This window comes from Boleophthalmus pectinirostris, unplaced genomic scaffold (genome assembly GCF_026225935.1).
Source record: "Boleophthalmus pectinirostris isolate CB_2022bp ecotype Guang Dong unplaced genomic scaffold, ASM2622593v1 HiC_scaffold_22, whole genome shotgun sequence".
NCBI lineage: Eukaryota > Metazoa > Chordata > Actinopteri > Gobiiformes > Gobiidae > Boleophthalmus > Boleophthalmus pectinirostris.
In genome coordinates, this window is record NW_026571190.1 from 21,267,654 (window position 1) to 21,287,788 (window position 20,135).

Sequence of the window (20,135 nt, forward strand, 5' to 3'; positions counted from 1 at the left end):
CCACCCGAAGAAGCCCACAAAATTAAGAGTAGTCGTTGATGCTTCTGCAAAGTTTCTTGGCATCAGTCTGAATGATACACTCCTCACCGGTCCCGATATGACTAATTCTTTAATAGGAGTGTTATGTCGCTTTAGAAGGGAAACTGTGGCAATAATCTGCGACATACAGAAAATGTTCCATCAGTTTTTTGTCAGTTCTGAAATGCACAACTATCTGAGATTCTTGTGGGGAAAACGGACAGCTAGACACAGAACCTAAAGAATACAGAATGGCTGTTCATTTGTTTGGCGCTGGTTCCTCACCCGGGTGCGCTAATTTTGGCCTTAAGTATCTTGCACAGCAGCACAGATCTGACTACCCCAAAGCCTCAGCCTTTATTGAAAGGAACTTTTATGTGGACGATGGGCTGACAAGTGTCCCATCAGTCAAAGAGGCCAGAGAACTTATAACAGAGTCCCAAGAGCTGTGCAAACTTGCAGGCTTACGACTGCACAAGTTCAACTCAAGCCACACTGACGCGCTTTCCCATCTCGCACCCTCCGAGAGAGCAGTTGCTACTAAACTGCTTAATCTCAAACCAGACCCAGCCTCAGAAGACCATGTGCTTGGTATCCAATGGTCCATTGAAAATGACACTTTCAGTTTTAATACCAGCACAAAAGAGCAACCTCCCACCCGCCGAAGCATTCTGTCTGTTATCTCATCCCTGTTTGACCCACTCGGTTTTGTAGCCCCTTTCACCCTGAGTGGCAAAAGCATTCTGCAGGAGTTGTGTCGCAGAGGCATTGGGTGGGATGATCCCATTCCTGAGAACTTACGTGCACGGTGGGAGCAATGGAAAAGGGGTTTGCAATCTTTAAGGACTGTCACTGTTTCCAGATGCTACCACCCCTCTGATTTTGAGAACATTGTAAGAGTTGAGCTACATCATTTTAGTGATGCTAGTAATGTAGGGTATGGTGCATGCTCCTACCTGAGATACAAAAATGACACAAACCAAGTCCACTGTAGTCTAGTGATTGCTAAAGCGAGAGTTGCACCCACAAAGGTCATAAGTGTACCACGATTAGAACTTTCAGCTGCAGTCACTTCAGCTAAACTCAGTGTAATGCTTAAATCAGAACTTGAAATGCATGTTGAAGAAGAACACTTCTGGACTGACTCCCAAGTGGTCCTTGCTTATGTAAGGGAGTGACCACTAGGTGGTGCTCCTGTATTTTGTTTACTTTTGTTGGTTTTGGCCCATGTCCAAGTGCGGCCACCGTAGCGGCAGCGCGAAGAGGCTGCGCAGGCGCCTCTCGGCCTCTTCTCTCTGCCCTTACTCCGTAAGGTACGCACTGTCAATCGCAGTTAATCAGATCTATCAACGTCTTTGTTGATATTTGCCATCTTCATGTTAATTGCACCAAATAGGTTAAGGAAAATGTTTTACTCATTATTGGTCCTGTTCTGAATGACCAGCACATTGGTTTGTTAATTTTATGGCACTTGATTTTACGCTAGCAGTGGGGAGCAGTCAGAGTCCGTTGATGCGTTGCGTAGTGTGTTGTAGCCTATTGTAGTGACCATTTACTAAAAAATAGTTTTTTTTGTTTTATGATATTGTATTATTATTATTGTTGTACACTGTGTGTGAACAGGAAATTTATAATTGGTAATTGTATTGTTGTAGTAAATGACTAATTAGCGCTCTTCTCTCTGCCCTTACTCCGTAAGGTCCCATGAGCCAAGCAACTGTACGAGACACCTGTTATCGCTATTGGAACTCATCAAATAAATACACTGGCTGCCCCTCATTCCACAATCAAAAAGAACCGCTGTGTCTGTTGTGGTCCTTCTCCCTGCACCACACCTAGCCGCTCTTACATCACCAAACACAACGCAGGGTCCTGAAGCTGGGTGCGCTGAGACAACTGGGACCACATATAGCCTGTCAGTTCGTGAGGGTTACACTTACATTAATAATGAGGCACGAAGGTTCCACATTTTTGTTTCAAATCGTGTCCAGTTCATTAGACAAACAACTGATCCCAAACAGTGGCATTATGTTAGCACAGCACATAACCCCGCAGATCATGCCTCCAGAGGGCTCAGTGCATCAGAAATAATTTCAACTCATTGGTTGTCAGGCCCAAAGTTTCTGTGGCAGCCAGACATCCCGTTCCCATCTAACACAACAACTGAACTGTTAGTTGGAGATCCAGAAGTCAGAACGGTTAGGACGCTTGCAACGAATGCAGACAAACAAAATGACATTCTAAGCCGCCCCACAAAGTTCTCTAGCTGGTCAACGCTTCTCAAAGTGATCGCTAGAATAAAGAGACTCGGACCAAATAAAAAACAATACCCCACTCTTGTAACTGTTGAAGAAAGAAAGGAGGCTGCAGACACAGTTATCAGCCTTCTGCAGCAACAAGCATTTCCCCAAGAGCTGGAAAAGTTGATGGTGGGAGAAAATCTTCCCACAACAAGTCCCCTATTTAGATTCGATCCCATACTAGACCAGGGGCTCCTTCGTGTTGGGGGCAGACTGAAGAAATCCACACTCAGTCAAGGACTGAAACACCCCATCATTCTCCCTAAAGGCCATCATATAACTAAACTGGTCATGTCACACTTTCACTCCAAGATCTGCCATCAGGGTAGAAGCCAAACATTGATGGAACTGAGAACAAATGGATTCTGGATGATTGGTGGAAGTAAAGAGGTGGCTAAGTTAATAAACAAATGTGTGCAATGCCGAAAGCTAAGACGCCCAACCGAGGAACAACGCATGTCAGAACTACCAGAAGAACGAGTTGAAATCTCAGAACCATTCATGTACTGTGGAATGGACTGCTTTGGCCCATTCATCACAAAGCAAAGCCGCAAAGAGCACAAAAGGTACAGATTGCTTCTCACTTGTCTCTCATCTCGTGCAGTCCACATTGAAATGCTGGAAGATTTGTCCACAGACACATTCATTAATGCCCTTAGATGTTTTATTAGTCTGAGAGGAGCCGTTTGTAAGCTGTACTGTGACCAAGGCACAAACATTGTGGGGGCAAAAAATGAACTTAAAGCAGCTCTCAAACAATGTGACACCAATGCCTTGGAAGCATTTCTAGCGGACAAACAATGTGAGTTTGTGTTTAATGCCCCATCTGCAAGTCATGCTGGTGGCGTTTGGGAGCGCCAGATCCAAACTATTCGCAGTGTTCTCAATGCTACTATCTCTCAATGCTCTGGCAGATTGGATGACGCTTCCCTCAGGACACTTTTCTATGAGGCAATGTCAATAATCAATGGACGACCACCGAGTGTTGATGGAATTAATGACCCAAATTCACCAGAACCTCTTACTCCGAACCACCTCATATTCATGAAATCCAAGGTTGCTTTACCACCCCCTGGAAAGTTCATAAAGGAGGATTTGTATGCAAGAAAAAGGTGGCACAGAGTACAATATCTCACGGAACAGTTTTGGAGTAGGTGGAAAAAGGAGTACCTTCTTAACATCTCCACAAGGCAAAATGGCACGTACCACGTCGTAATGTCCAAGTCAATGATATAGTCATTATCAAGGATGACATGCTACAAAGAAGCCAGTGGCAACTAGGGAGAGTTGTAGAGGCTCCTCAAGAAGATGACGGGTTAGTGTGCAGAGTAAAGATTCAAACAGGCAACAGAGATCTGTCAAAGAAACAGGACACCCCACATAAGACTCATGTAATCGAGCGGCCTGTCCAGAAACTTGTAGTTCTTGTAGAAAATCATTAAGCATTGACTGTTAATATTACAAGGTTTATGTTATTTGTTCTTGTAAAGTTTGCATATGTTGACATTTGTAAGCTGGAAATCATGTATTTGTTTTTTGGTTATTATACATGATTTGGTGGGAGTGTAAATGTCAGCCAGTCCAGTAGATGGCGCCCTAACTTTACCTGTTCAACCACACCCCTCCAGAAGAAAATAGCTACAGAACTTGCCAGATGAATGCTTGAGACATATGTCATACCATCAAATTTTGTTTAATACTTGCAGCCCTCAGACAGCGGAGCGAGGTACCTGTTTGTTTGTTTATATGTATTAGTGAATGTGGTGAATTTTAGTTTATTTACCATTTATGTTAGTGTATTTGATTTTATTGTTAAATATTCATGTTTTCCGTTTTTCTTTTCCGTGTAGTTTTCACGGTGCTGTTTGATGTTGCTGAAATCAGTTAAATATTCGCACCAGTCAAAGCTCTCTGCGTTTTATTGAATCTGAGGGACCGCTACACATATTTTGATCTTTTAAAAGCCACCTATCTGCTCGATAACATCTCAAAACAGAAACCCGCAAATCCCTAGAAATCCCTTAAAAGACCAGATGGTAAAGTGACATATTCATCTTCAACTTAAGCGTACAACATTTAATTACAGTAGATTTTAGTTACATTCATTCTGTAGTTCCAATTACCATTTGAATTGTGAGATTTTGAGTAGTATGAATGTTAAATTATTGTATAGTTTTGTAAATGTGACGTATTCAAAGCCTGACTTGGTTTTACATCATATCAGCACGTTCGAGGTCTGCTAATATTGCTAATGAATCCGTGTATCATTCGTTCATTCGTTTTTCAATATAAAACCAAAAATAAGAAAACGAAAAAACAACAGTTTTCTTCGTTATTTGTCTCCAAAACCAAAATGAAAAAACGGATAACGATTTGTTTTTTCAGTTTTCAATTTTGTGTTTAAATGAAGAATGGAAAAAACGGATAACGGCCGTTTCCCGTTTACGTGACTGCAGTGACTGCGATGCCGGACTTTTGCACCGCATACGGACTGAACCGGGACCAGACCGAGACCAGAGCGGGACTGAGACCGGGACCAGAGCGGGACTGAGACCGGGACTGAGACCGGGACCAGACCGGGACCAGACCGGACTCCGAGCTGACTCCGAGCTCCACGGGGTCCGAGCCTCAGCTTCGAGCTCCGGTGCCTGGGCTCTGAGCCTCGGTCTGGTCCCGGTCTGGTCCTGGTCTTGTCTCGATCTCGGTCTCAGGCCTCTCTGGTCCCGGTCTGGTCCAGTTCTCACCGCATCGGACTGAATCAGGACGGTCAAGGTCCGAGACCAGACCGAGCTGCTCTGGTCTCTGGCCTCAGAACCGTGGCTGATTCCGAGGTGGTGCAGAGCCTCCGACTGACGCTTTCACCCCAACGAAAACAAGACCGAACTAAGAGGGTTCAGATGGACCAGGACCGGACCAGACCGGGACCGAGCGACTCTGAGGCTCGTCCGGTCTCGGAGTCCCGCTCTGGTCCCGGTCTGGTCCCGGTCTCAGTCCCGCTCTGGTCTCGGACCTGGATCAGTCCCGGTTGCGTCTGTATGCGGTGCAAAAGTTCGGCATCGCAGTCACGGAAGTCACGTAAACGGGAAACGGCCGTTATCCGTTTTTTCCATTCTTCATTTAAACACAAAATCGAAAACTGAAAAAACGAATCGTTATCCGTTTTTTCATTTTGGTTTTGGAGACAAATAACGAAGAAAACTGTTGTTTTTTCGTTTTCTTATTTTTGGTTTTATATTGAAAAACGAATGAACGAATGATACACGGATTCTAATGCTCGGTGAGGAGCCGAACTTATCACTTTTATGAGACAGTCACTATGAATAATTATCTCCTAATATTTCAACATTTTAAAGAAAGGCACATATACATCAACCTGTTTACAGAGTGTTTTGAAGGTCTTAGCAGTAGATGATTATAGAAAATGTGAGTTCAAGGGCCAATTATATGTTTCAAGGAAATGCGTGCTAGATGCTAAGTGCTAGCTAGCGGCCCGCTGTTATTACGGAGCTATTACCGCTTGTTTCCGACGTGTTTGTTTAGCTACTTTATAGAGTATATTATAATTAAAATTTTTTCCTTCTGTTTGTTTGTTTATTTCAGGACCACACACATACACACACCCACACAAGTTCCCCGTTTTAATAAAAGTAGGGCTGGGCAAAAAAAAAAAAAAATAATCGCATGAGTTCGAAATAGCGATTAGTCGCATATTATACGTAAAAACAAATAATGAATTAAAAAGTACAGTACAGCGCACTTTTATTGGAAATGTAAATGAAAGAGCCATACATTTGTTGTGCAAACATTTCTTTCAGAGGGGAACCCTCAGAGCCTTCAAGGTATTCAGTGAAGGCTCAAGAAAAAATATTGAATGGACTTTTGTACAACTAATATATTTTTTCAAAATTTTTTATGCAGTGAGTAATAAACACTACACTAGTAATAATTTCTAGATCATTGTTATAAACCTGGACAGATATTTCTTGGGAAACAAAGGGTTAATATAATGGAATGGAAATGGACCAATCACATTTTTTCTTCCAATGGCATCTGGGTAAACCAGTGACTTCCTGCAGCACTGAACTAAAGAAATAAGCTCAGCTCAGAGCGCACGAATGGTCCGGCCAGAGCCGGAGCCCACAGCCGAACCTGCGGCCGGGAGCGGCTCGGACACGTTGCATCTCACGCGGTCAGAAAAAAAGTGAAAATAGTGTAAAGAAAAGACATCAAACTTAAAGAAACGCTCGTGGTTGACTTTTTCAAAATAAAAGCCAGTGAGAAACAGACGTTTACAATTAAATAAATAAATAATAAAAACTGCGTTAACGGCATTAAAATAATTGTTGGCGATAATGACTTAATTAGTTAACGCAGAATTAACGCATTAACGTGCCCGGCCCTAAATAAAAGTAATAAAACTTCATCTCTCATCGTGCATTCTTACCGATGCCCCCTGGCGGTCACAACATTTATAAGCCACACAGCTAGTTTTCCCCAAAACAGTTGTATGTTGTACTGTTGTATAATTTCACATTTTGTTTGTACAGGTAATTTTTTTTATTGACTATTTTGTTCCGATATTGTTGGTTCAGTTGACAATGGCTGAATGGTGTGGAGTTTGCATGTTTGTCTCCATGTCTGGATGGGTTTCCTCCAAGTGCTCTGGTTTCCCCCATCAACCGAAAACATGCTACACAGGTCTCCAGGAAGAGCAGTTGATAGCTAAGGTCAATTAAATACAATCAATCAATGAAATTGATTGAAATTGTGTAAATTAGTACTGGTGCTACAATCTGGCACAATGCATCTCTCCTGTTAAGGTTAATGTAAATTGTGCACTGTCCCTGTCTCATTAAACAAACAAACAACACACAAACAAATAAATAAATAAAAGAAATGGGATACATTTAATGCCCAAATAGGCAACTATAATACTAATTATTCAGAGAGACACGATCACTCAGTCAACAATAAAAAATCTCATTAATGTTCAATAATGGTCAAATTCACCTTCTTTTTGTGATTTATGAATAGTATCTATTAACTTGGGTTGTGAAGGTTTGTGACTTTTTATGGGTCCCCAGAAAAGGTTGTTGGTTATTTTCTTTCTTTATTTTATTTTTTACACTTGCTTCTTAAAACCACAAACAAAACCACAGGAATAAAATCTGCTAATAAATTATTTCAAGAAAAATATATCAACAAAAGCTTACTCACAATCAAGTGACTTCACTGAAGAAGAAGAAGGAAAAGCCTCAAGCCAGTATTTCCATTTTCACCTTGTTTGTTTTGACTGGAGCTTGTGCCAAGATGGTCGAATCTGAAGAGACTGAGAGAGACTGAAAACTGATATTTTAAAGTGTGTATTTGTCCATTCATTTATATTTGTAATAGAATACTAATTATAGGCTATACATTTTCTATCGCAACATAATAACACATTTTATTGGATGTATTAAGATAAGTTAAAGTTAACAAAACAAAAAAGAAAAAAGCCAAAGCCACTAGATCAGGGGTGCTCACACTTTTTCAGCATGTGAGCTACTTACAAAATGACCAAGTCAAAATGATCTACCTAACACAAAGCCAAGCAAACTGCACTGAAACACTCTGTGCCCCTTTTTGGACCCCCACCCACAGTTTGGGAACCCCTTCTTTAAGAGAACTTCCTTTGGCACTTTACACGAAACTGTGAAAAAAGTGAAGGAAGATTTTTAAACCTGTTTTTTAAAGTTCCAAACTGGAGTTGCATTCTTTTCTGGTTTTGCAGTGATATTTACCTATATTAGCCTCTGCACATTTACCAAACCAAACGCACATCGTCAGATGCATTTGTGCACTTTTGTTAGGCAAACTTCAGCCAAATGTCGTAGTAGGCCTGTTCTGTAGGTCTGCTCTATGCTGTAGGCCTGCTTTGTGCCAACACTGTAACACAAATTTAGACTCGTGTTTATTTAATGTTCCGTCTTGCTCTTCTTATCAGCGCGCACTGTGGAAGGAGCTTGTTTTCGCTGTACGCAGGAAGGAGCGAGAGCATGAAAAGGTAAGGGACGGCGTGCTGACGTGAGGCAGATGGACAGGTAGGATGTGTAGGAAGTTTAACCTGCCCTGTGATGCACGCTGGTACACGAGGGTACACGCTGTTGCAGACAAGCCGTGCATAGGGAGCGTGTGTATTTGTGATGTGCCGTAGAGTCTCCGCGGGTTTCAAATGAGTGCACAGGCTGCACTGAGACGCCCCACATGCTCCTGCACCCCAGTACAAGTTTATTGCCAACAGCAGCGGCCGTAATGAAATATGATCGCACTTGTTGAGTGTCAGACCTTGAGTGAGAGACAAGACCGAGTCCAAACGCGAGTCCGAGACGAGACACGGTGATCTACCCACACGACCTTGGCGATCGACTGGTAGATCGCGATCCACGGGCACCCGTGCACTAGATGGTGCCATTACTCCATCACTATTGCTGGGTTACGTTTTCAGCTAAATGAAACTGTCTCTTTTCAACGTCATCGAAAATAAAAAAAATAGATTTAAAGCTTTAGATTAAACTTTTCTTTCTTTCTTTTTTACTTCTTAACATTTAGGACAGTATTCCTTTCATTCCGTTAAGCCTTTTAATAACTGATATTTTTTGTTACTACACTTAAATTTAATGAAGTTTATGGTGATAATCAGCTGTCTTCACTGTGGCCTTTCAGGTCCAAGATGATGAAAGTATATGATAAATGATTAATAGCTTAAATTTGCCAAGTCACTCAGACCAGTTTAATATACTAAATAAACTAATTAAACAATAATTATCCATATCCATTGTTTTCTCACAATAGATTTATGTTCTGATATTAATGTATTGGATGTATTTAGCACCTTTCAAACACTCAAAGCACTTTACATTCACTCACTCCACACTAGATGATGCTTTTTATAGCCACAGCTGCCGTGGGGCAGACTGAAGAAAGAAAGGCAGCAAATCTGTGCCATCTGATGAGATCAGGCGTTCCACAAGCCATTATGGTCACATTATCAGATTTACTTATACATTTAGGACAGAATGGCAACATATAGCAACTCTAAGGGTGTTACTTTGTTTGTTTTTGTTAAATTTTGTTTAATAAGAACAAGAGCTTCAATATGAGTTGAGTGTTTTTATGACCACATTCTAATAGTAAACAAGCAGAATTGTCCAAAAAATATTGAAAATGAAAACATCTGGTCTGAAAATCAATAGTTTGGTGGTATTATTGCACATTTTTAAACCAGCCAACTACAGCTGCTTTCACTGTGGGTGTGTCATAAACCCAGGAGTGTAAATACACAGAACAGGTAACGCAACATCGTGTCATTACAAGCATCACAGAAAAGACAACATGTCTCACTTGGGGATCCCACACATCCTGCTGTTCCTAATCACAACCTGCACTGCTCAGTCTGGTAAGTGACCATTTTTCCAAATGATTTAGAATAAAACGGTGTAATTCAACACATTGCAATAGAATGCAGTTAGGGACCCTCCAAGGGACTTCATGGACAAAGTGAAACGGATAACCAGGCTGAGATGCTGAGTCACTCTTATCAGATTTGAATATAAAACTACCACATGCACTGCTTCCTGAAACTAAAACTAACTATGACATAGAATTTGTGAATGTAACTAAATAATGCCCCCCATGACCTTCTCAAGCTCTCAGAGTTGGTGTTGTAAAAACAAGACACAAGCTTGATATTAAATACAAATTTTGACATCTATTGAATTAACCCCAGCCTTTTCAATTGATGATATACATGGTGACAAGTATGACCACATGTTTTAAAATACCTCATAAAGATGTTCAAACAAGTAAGGGGGACTGACATTGTATTAGTACCGGCACTATATCATTAAATTATAATAATAGTTTCTTTAATTGTTCAGCGTAACCATAACTTGACTTAAACTGTAATGCCTAGTGGAACTTTGTCTTTGGTTCACCATCACAAGAACAACAACCAAATGTTCACTACAAAGAAGTGGCACAATGATCTATTATAAACCATTTTTGTTGCTAAAGGCATTTAGTACTAACACCCTGAGGCATTAACATCAACATCACTAGTAACTCACAGCTGGCTGGTGCAGGAGCGCCCATTGCATCTGCTGTTTACCAATGATCTTCCCGTAGTTCTTTGCTGTTCTGTTGAACCTGTTCTTGCTAGCCACTGTCAGATAACCAAACAAAACAGATGTTGAAGACAAGATCACAGACTAGTTTCAATAATTGTTTTAATATCGTATAATATCTGAGTATTGAATTCGTGGACTGAAAAAAATAAAATAAAAAATAAATAATGTAAATCTATTTCAGTCATACCATTAGTACCTTGGACCAAGTCATACACTGATAAACAAGCAATGTTGATAAGTTCTGTATTATTATTGCCTGTTGCTTATCACTTATGGTCTTAACTATGTTTCTAGATATCTGGTCTGAAGGTCTGAGGTTGATCTTGGTTGGTAAAACGGGATCAGGAAAGAGTGCTTCTGGAAACACTATTCTTCACAAGAATGTCTTTGGAACGAACACATCTGCAGAGTCTGTGACCAACAACTGCCAAAGGGCAGAAGAAAAAGATCACAATGGTAGACTCATTACCATCGTTGACACTCCAGGGCTTTTTGACACCCGCAAATCAAACGAAGAACTGAAAAATGAAATTGAGAACTGTGTAATTGTCCAGTCTGTTCCTGGACCTCATGCCTTTTTGTTGGTGATCAGTGTCAAGGCCAGATTCACAGAAGAAGAGAGAGCAGCTGTGAAGTGGATTGAAGAAAATTTTGGTTCAGATGCCTCAATGTACACAATACTACTGTTCACTCACACAGACCTGCTGGAGGACAAGACTTTGGAGCAGTATCTTAGTGAGAGTGTGAATCTCCGTAGACTTAAAAACCAATGTGGTGGAAGATACCATTCCTTAAACAACAAACATCCAGAGAACAGGGTCCAGGTAGAGCAACTCCTGGTGAAGATTGAAAAGATGGTGCAGGAGAATGGAGGACAGCACTACACCAATGAGATGTACAAGGCAGCGCAGATAAAACTTGAAGATGAATGGTGTAAATATGTACTTTCTACATTTGCTGGGTGTTTTCTTGGGGGAATTTTTAAACCCTGGTTGATCCCGGTATGTAGTGCCATGGGCCCTAAGGTTTTTAACTGTTTTAAGTCTGCTTGGAAAAACTCTGGACTTTAAATAATATTTTAAATAATTATCTAATATATACAGCCGTGGACAAAATTGTTACCCCTCTGGCAATGAAAGAAAAATCAGCATTCATCACTGAAATTGTCCAACAAAAATCAAACATTGCCTTTCACCTGTGGTTCAACACAGTCATTTGAAAAAACAAAATAATTCAACTTGCCTGGACAAAAATGATGGTACCCATAACTTAATATTTTGTTGCACAACTTTTTGAGGCAAACTCTGCAATGAAACGATTTCTGTAACTGTCAATGAGACTTCTGCAGAAGTCAACTGGTATTTTGACCTACTCCATGTTAGCAAACTGTTCTAGTTGTTTCAGGTTTGAAGGGTGCCTTCTCCAGACAGCATGTTTCAACTCCTTTCAGATGTTTAATAGGACTGAGATCTGGGCTCAGAGAAGAACAATTCTGACACTAGGCAACACATTTCGTTCCAAAATATGTTAATAGTTTTGAGATTTCGTTGTACCTTGCACAGATTCAAGACAACCTGTGCCAGATGCAGCAAAACAGCCCCAGAAGCCTCCTCCATGCTTCACAGTAGGGACAGTGTTCTTTCCTTAGTGTGCATCTGTGAACATAGAGCTGATGTGCCTTGCCAAAGAGCTCCAGTTTTGTCTCATCTGGCCTCACCTGAAGTCCACTTTGGCTCAAACAGTGATGGATGGTGCACTCTGACACAGATGAACCTTGCCCTTCAAGTTGACATTTCATTTCTTTGGAGGTTGTTCTGGACTCTTTGGTTACCATTTGTGTGATCCATCTCTTCGGGTTGTAATACATTTTTATGTTGTGGCCATGCTGCTTGGAGACGGTCTTATGGCCTTTATCTTTAACCTGCTTGTCTATCATTTTCTTTCTAGTCTCCTGACACAGGAGACTTCTTCACTTTCTTTGGTCCATGTTCAGTATTGTATCCATCATGTCTCCAAACAGCACAATGACAACATTTACAATGACAGCCTTTAAATAGGGAGACTGACTGAGTACAAGTTTAAAGACACCTATGATGCCAATTAGAGAACATACATACATTGAATATTGTCCTATTGTCCTATTGTCCAATCCTTCAATCCTTTCTAGGAGTACCATTATTTTTTTTTGTTTTGTTTGTTTGTTTATTCCATTGAACAACAATTCAAAAGCAATGTCTGATTTTCATTGACTATTTTTCAGTTAATTTTTATATATTATTGAAAATCAGACATTGCTTTTGAATTGTTGTTGTAGTTTATATATATATATATATATATATATATATATATATATATATATATATATATATATATATATATATATATATATAGTAATCTATCTTCTATAAAATGTAAAATTACTATGCCTATAAAATGTATGGTTGAACATTCCTCTGGGATGATTTAAGGGGCGTTACAGATCAGATCTGTGGAGAGGTGATCTCATTCACTGTGAGAATGCTTTCATGTTATATTTCAGGATAAAATGCAGTATGGCTTTGTGTGGAGCACCTGCTCTGCCACCTGCTTGTCTCCAAGGAGGAGACAAGCAGGTGGCAGACCCCTCACCAGAAAAGTTGCATAGTTCACCTCTAATTTAGAATATTAAAATACAAGTATGTCACTCAAGTGTTTTTTTTGTTTTTTTTTGCTTGGGAGACAATATATTTATCATCAAATGTGAAATATGAAAACCTATCAAATCAATTATAGAAAGAAGAAGAAAGAAAGTTTTAGTGTAGGTTAAGTGCCGATCTACTATTATATTATAAATCTTTTTTATGAAAATATCCACTCAAATGCCTAATCTGGTGACCAGCTGTTCTAAGTGAGCTGTGTCTATATTGGGGAGGGGGCTGTATCTGTGGGCAAATACAGTGGTCACTGCTCAGATGTATAAGACAATGCAAGGAAATAGGAAGCCCACTCGGCAAAGACCAGGCGGGCTTCCAGAAGTTTCCCTGCAATGAGTGTAGAAGCAGAGGGACAGCGCCCATGGTAAACCTGCAGCACTGATGTGGAGCAGCTCACTTTTTCTTGGAGAAATTGGGATAAAGATCAATAAGACCCAATGGCTGAAGGTAAGCTAAATTTAAAATACTCGTCAATATCATCGCTCGTGATTTTCTTTTTTTGATTGTGAATTTGAATACACAGCAATCGTTCTGCGAGAGAAGAAACAGCGCACACTACCACAAACTGAAGGCAACTTTGAAGGTATTTGAATGTCTTTTGTTAGTTGATTTGAATGCCCAGCCTTGTATTTTGGCTAAAGTACCATAGATGAACTGAGTCAAGTTAGGCAGTACGTTTGTGATACCAGTAACCTATATTAAGTATATTTAATGTATTAGGATATCTTATCAGTCACTATCAGTTGTACATAAGATATAATATTGTATATTTTTCCAATACAGGTCTGGACTTGTCAGGAGGACTCCGAATAGTTCTTGTGGGTAAGACTGGATCAGGGAAGAGTGCCACAGGAAACACTATTCTTGGGAGAGCTGCTTTCAGGGAGGACCCCAGCCCTGTCTCTGTGACCAAACACTGTGAGACCGAAAGCGGGGAGGTTGACGGGACGACGGTGCAGGTGATCGATACTCCAGGCCTGTTTGACACCGCCATCACAGAGGAGGAGCTGAAAATCCGAATAGAGGAATGTGTCAAAATGTCCGTCCCCGGACCGCATGCATTCTTATTGGTGATCAGGCTTGGAGTGCGCTTCACTGAGGAAGAACGAAATGCCGTCAAATGGATACAGGAAAACTTTGGAGATGATGCCTCTATGTACACAATCATGCTTTTTACATGCAAGGATCAGGCCAAGGCAGACAGTGCGCTGAAGGAGTGCAAGGAACTACGTAGACTCTCAATTACGTTTGGACGGAGGTATCATGCTTTCAACAACTGTGACGCAGATGACCGAGTGCAGGTCACAGAGCTCATCAATATGATCAAGGAAATGGTACATGACAATGGTGGTAAACACTACACCAATGAGATGTATGAGAGGGCCCAGAAGAAGCTCCGGGAGGAGGAGGAGCGCAGGAAGCAGGAGGAAGAGGAGAAGAAAGAGGAAGAGAGAAAGATATGGGATGCAGAAAGAGAGCAGCAGGTGAAAGACCGCGAGAAAGAGAAAAAAGTAAAGCGGAAGAATATCCGTGTGGCTGCTGCTGCTGCATTGTTGCTGGTGCTGGCCGGGGTAGTGATAGCTGTTGGGGCCCACACCACGGTGGCTCTGGCTCTGGGGGCCCCTGCGCTCGTCCTGGGCGTGCTGTGTGGGCTAGGGGCCATTGGCATCTGGAAAGGAGTAACATGTAAACCTAAAGCCAATTTTCCAGTATAACAGAGCAATCAAAAAGGACATGTTTGAAACATCAAATAGATATTGAAATTTAAACTGGTATTGTATGTGTTTATTTCACTATGTGTGTTTTTGAACAGTGATAGAGAGATGGAGAGAAGTCTTAAAAACAGTATTTCAATGAATTTTGTTTTGCACTCTCTCACAGTGCAATGTAGACATAAGGTCCACATGAATAGATCATGCTAAAGAATGTTAATAAATATAATTTCTTATTTATACATCTTTTGTACTCTTGAAACATAATTGACACACTACTAGAAGACATTTTTTGGGGATATTTCAGTAACATGAGTTCATTTCCCCAAAGGAAACCACAGACAATGGCTCTCAGTGGCAGGAAACGTCCTTCATTGAGCACCTATGGTTTAACTTTAAACAGACAAAGGAAGCTGTTTTATTTGCAGTACTTCATTCATGGGTCATGTGGAAAGTCACTAAATTCCCATTCAGATAGTTAGGGGTTCCATTAAAGAGCAGTCATCTGATCAATAGGAAGTTATCCCACTCGAACCACTTCTGTCATTTTGGTATGTAACTGTGAAAGTGTTACAGTGATGGGTAGAGGCCACTGGTACAGATTGGTGCCCATGTTTTCTGCAGCCGCCATTTTAGCTTCTGTTACAAGTAAATCAAAGCTCACAGAAGCTGAATCTTCCCCAGTCTCTCATGCACCTCTTCACACACTTCGGCTGTTAATTACTCCCCATAGAGCATGTCACTCCGGACACACAACTTTCAACTTTATTATGGTCCCAGAAGGAAATTGTTGTGTAGCAGTGTCAGACATACAGTAAACAGCTCAACAGTGCAGACACAGATTCCCGTAAAAAAGGCAAAAAAAAAAAAGAACAGAAGACGTAATCACCTTTCATCACGACTGATCCAGACTATAAGAGCATTCATCATATTGGACATACCAGCTTGTCAAAGCCTGATCCCGTCAGATGTCAGAAGGGTCAGGTGTGGTTAGTACTTGGATGAATTCATGTTTCTTAAAAAGAACAGTCTTAGATGCATTTCTTGCAGATGGCATCAGTGTTCGATTCAAAGCGTAGGGCACTGTCAATAACTGTCCCTAGATATTTATATTTAGAGACAAACTCCTTTTCCCTGAACAGAATGAGTGTCACTAGAGGGTAACTTTTGAAAGCATGTCTTTAGTCTTTGTCACATTAATAAACAAATAAAAGCGTTCTTGGACCTCCAATAGTCCTTCACTACAGGTCCATGATTACTCTCAATGTCTGTTAAAAGAGTCACAATTACTGTGTCTGCAAATTTCAGGATGTGCCTGTTATTAAATGCACTTCTGCAGTCATTGGTATACAAAATAAAAAGCAAGAACGATAACACGCAACCCTGTGGAGATCCAGTGGAATGATAGTCTTGAAGACATGGTACCATTTACTTCAGCACACTGTGGGATGCATGATGAAAAAATCCAACATCCAGACAATAAGATTAAAATCCAAATTGAAAAGGGAGACCAGTTTCCCAGCCAGCAGATAAGGCTGGATAGTATTGAAGGCTGAAGGGAAGTCTATGAACAGATGCCAAGCATGTTTTTTAGGGGCTTCCAGATGCCTCACAAGTAGCTTCAACAAGGTCAGTGTAGCATTTTTAACATTTTCAACACCTCAGTTTCTGTTCTATAAGGGAATTGCATTGGGTCTAGCTTATTATGCACCTGGTTAAAAATCTGCTGCTTCACCAGCTTTTCAAAAGGTGTTCATGACCAGCGAGGTGAGTGCCACTGGTATAAAGTCATTAAAATCCTTAAGGTAGGTGCATTTGGCCACAGAAACAACAGTGGAATGTTTCCTTCCATAGATCAGGCACGAAGCACAAGAGACTGGATAAATATTTTCTGAAAAATACCACTTAATTGGGAGGCACAAGACTTGAGCACACCACCAAAGATTGTTGATTTTAGTCTGTTTAAAAATGTTTTTCAGCACCTCAGTACATTCAATAATGAAGGAAGGGCTGTCCCTTACTCACTCCCATATACTGGTAGTTTTGTCACATTTGAATCAAATCAATGATAAAAAATCCTTTCTAATGTACTTGCAGAGCAACTTTTAAGTGTTTGATGTTAAATTATGGTCTATGTTTGTCATATTTTAATACTATACACACCCTGGATTCCATCTCTTCAACCTGTTGCTTTCTGGCAGGCGCTTCAGGTCAATTCCAGCTAGGACCAACAGACTCAGGGACAGCTTCTTCCCCAAAGCTGTCACCATACTTAATGAGAACCGTTAATTTGTTTATTAATTAATTAATTAATTCTTGCACTTTGACGGAGCAGCTCTGAATTTTATTTTACTATTGTATAATGACAATAAAGGCTTTCTATTTCCATTTCTAAAGAAAGACTAGAAAAAATGTATGAGTTGATTTCTTTAAACTGAATGTTGCTCTACTCGAGGTACAACCTTGACATACTTAAATAAATGGTAAAGCATCCTATTTGAAATAGGGGTTCTAAATATGTAACATGATAACTCACTTATCTATACACTGCTTAAAAATTCAAGACCACGTGAAATCTATAAAACAATTTTGGGTAAAAAGAATCAATTCAATGCGATGTGGGAAGAAATGCTAACTGTAGAAATATTGTCATCTTATGGCTTCAGTCAGTACAGAACTCCACAGAAAAGATGTAGTATGTGACCAGCTCTAATAGACTACACCACTGCCGTAATAAAAGACTAAACCAGTACTGTAAAGAGAACATCATTAGGTCATCTCACTCAGCTGTCAGCTGTAACAAAGCGTGCTTGTGTGGTGTGTGCATTTTTTCTCTGAACTGCCCTCCTACGAGCCCATTTTTGATGTACACAGACACAACCAGCTCACTGTACAACACTGCAGCACTCACTGCACACGGCTTGACCAACACATTTTAAACCTTCAACTACTTAAGGTAAGTTTATTTGTTTGTTTCCCCCACCTATGTACCCTGACCCCAATCCATTCAAATTGTGAGTTTTATTGTACTAACATAACATTTATTTCAACAACCGAGCAGAATTTTTTTTTAATTGTCAGACTAACTTTTAATTTTGACCTTTCAATATGAAGTTTGGTTGTGGATGCTTCTCCAAATCAATAAATCAACTATTTTAATAATAGATTTTTATTTTACAGGAAATTCTGAGAACACCAAACATCAGAGGAACCTGCTAAATTAATATAATAGAACTGAGTATTTAAGAAGAGTTTTTTAAAGATGGCATCCACAGGTCTGCAGCTGGTGGGGATAGTTCTGTCTGTCTTGGGTTGGGTGTTTGGGGCGTTGGTCTGCGCAGCCCCTCTTTGGCGTGTGTCTGCATTTGTTGGAGGAGAGTTGGTGATCGCTCAGGTGTTGTGGGAGGGCCTCTGGATGAACTGCCTGTCCCAGACCACGGGCCAAATCCAGTGTAAGGCATATGATTCAACACTGGCTCTGCCCTTCTCTGCCCAGGCTGCTCGGGGCCTCACTGTCCTGTCTCTGCTCCTGTGTGTACTGGCGCTGATGCTTGCAGTGGCTGGGGCAAAGTGCACACACTGCATGGGCGCAACCAACCCATCCTCCAAAACCCGGGTGGCTCGTGTTGCCGGGGTGCTCTTTCTCTTGGCCGGTGTGATCTACATTGTACCCATCTGCTGGACTGCATATGGCATTATCAGGGACTTCTATGACCCGAATATAGCGGCACCTTTGAAAAGGGAATTGGGGCCAGCGCTGTACCTGGGCTGGGGTGCCAGTGTGCTCCTCATAGTGGGGGGGTTTCTGCTGCAGCATGGCTCGAGCCCCCCCATATCCAGAGTGAAGCCGATTATCACAGCACCAGTAAAGGACAACCCAAAGGCACCAGAAGTCAAACAGCCAGAGAAATCCTTTGTATGAGTATTTTCTCCTAAAAGAACTGGACATCTATAGTCCAGGGACTGTTATTTAAGTGTGAAACAGTATACTACAGGTCCTTGTGTGGTTTGAGGTTTACTCGTCTACAGGACGGTGCAGCAGGATATGGAGAGACATTTCACAAATGGTCAAATTTAATTCTTTCACATGCTGAGTCACACTGCATTTTGGCATATAGTATATTAGATATAGCAAATTTAAAAGAATAACAATATTTGAAAAGTGATTAACTTGAGTCAGTTAAATACATTGTTTGAGAGCGCCTTTTCTTAGGTGTATAGCATGTTTCATAATCAACCCAACCTTTGTTATTATTTCATTTCAAATACCATGTGGGGAATATAATGTGGAAAGTGGGAGTTGAAATAGATGTGGGCAGATCTGAAATGTTTAACGGGTGTTACAAACATTGTCTGTATTCTTCTGTATTCTAGTCCTCTGCATTTGTGAGTATGAGTGGGCAGAACTGCCGTGGTCACATGACACGCAGTGGGCACTCAATCTGATGCTTGTTTACTACCAGCTAACCTCTTCTTTGTTTTGATTCCAATTATTTAAACAGTAGTAGATACTTTATTATATTAAATGGTGCATCCCCTGCAGCGTTGGGCATAGTTGAAATGAGTTTAAGACACCTAGAGAACAGTATTTTAACTTAAAAATGTATTTAAATGGAAATAATTTTGGAGCTTTGAAGCTATATTCTTACGTTAAACATGATGATTTGGGCATCTGCTGCCCTCTGCTGCACTGAACTGGTCAGAGCAAGTCTTGAGTGAAAGAAATGAAACTGAACTCTATAAGGTCCTGATCCTGAAGACAGTACTGTAGACAACTAAGTGATTATGGGTTTACAGTGATATGCCAACAAATGTATTTTCTCGATGATTAGAGTCGATTTTAATAAAAATAAATAAATACATTTCTGTTTAACATTCTCTTACAATCTATTGACAATTGTTATAACCCAACACGTGGACACATCATAGATGAGTACTATATTGTCTTTTCCACTAGAGGGCGACACAAACAAACAACGTAACACAGTAGCAATAACTGCTTTGCAAAAGAAATTACAGAGAATACTGCAGTACCTGGCTTTTCCAGAATGACAATACGTGGTAACAATAACATAAAATGTAGGCCTTATTCATTAATTTTAGTACACATTTAAGTAGACTGTGAGTCTGTCACAAGTCCTACTTGGCCCAATAGTTAGGGCTATACTATCAAAATTCGTTGCCAATATTTGAAATTGGCCATCATAAAACAAAAAGTGTTTTAAACTGCAAAAACTATTATTATAC

General features: G+C 40.5%; 3 protein-coding genes across 3 annotated transcripts; all 3 read left to right on the forward strand.

Annotated features, from left to right (window-relative positions):
* Positions 1-9,684: 9,684 nt before the first annotated feature.
* Positions 9,685-11,741, forward strand: LOC110166128 (GTPase IMAP family member 9-like). Its single transcript, XM_055158308.1, has 2 exons — positions 9,685-9,753; positions 10,778-11,741. The coding sequence occupies exons 1-2, from the start codon at positions 9,690-9,692 to the stop codon at positions 11,551-11,553; spliced, it is 840 nt and encodes a 279-aa protein (XP_055014283.1). The 5' UTR covers positions 9,685-9,689; the 3' UTR covers positions 11,554-11,741.
* Positions 11,742-13,403: 1,662 nt separating this feature from the next.
* Positions 13,404-15,089, forward strand: LOC110166127 (GTPase IMAP family member 4-like). The gene is made up of 3 exons (XM_020931326.2): positions 13,404-13,623; positions 13,700-13,759; positions 13,960-15,089. Exons 1-3 carry the CDS (start codon positions 13,614-13,616, stop codon positions 14,889-14,891), a joined length of 1,002 nt encoding a protein of 333 aa, XP_020786985.1. The 5' UTR covers positions 13,404-13,613; the 3' UTR covers positions 14,892-15,089.
* A 3,061-nt stretch (positions 15,090-18,150) lies between these two features.
* LOC110166126 (claudin-9-like) lies at positions 18,151-18,810 on the forward strand. Its single transcript, XM_020931325.2, has one exon. The coding sequence runs from the start codon at positions 18,151-18,153 to the stop codon at positions 18,808-18,810; it is 660 nt and encodes a 219-aa protein (XP_020786984.1).
* Positions 18,811-20,135: the final 1,325 nt, after the last annotated feature.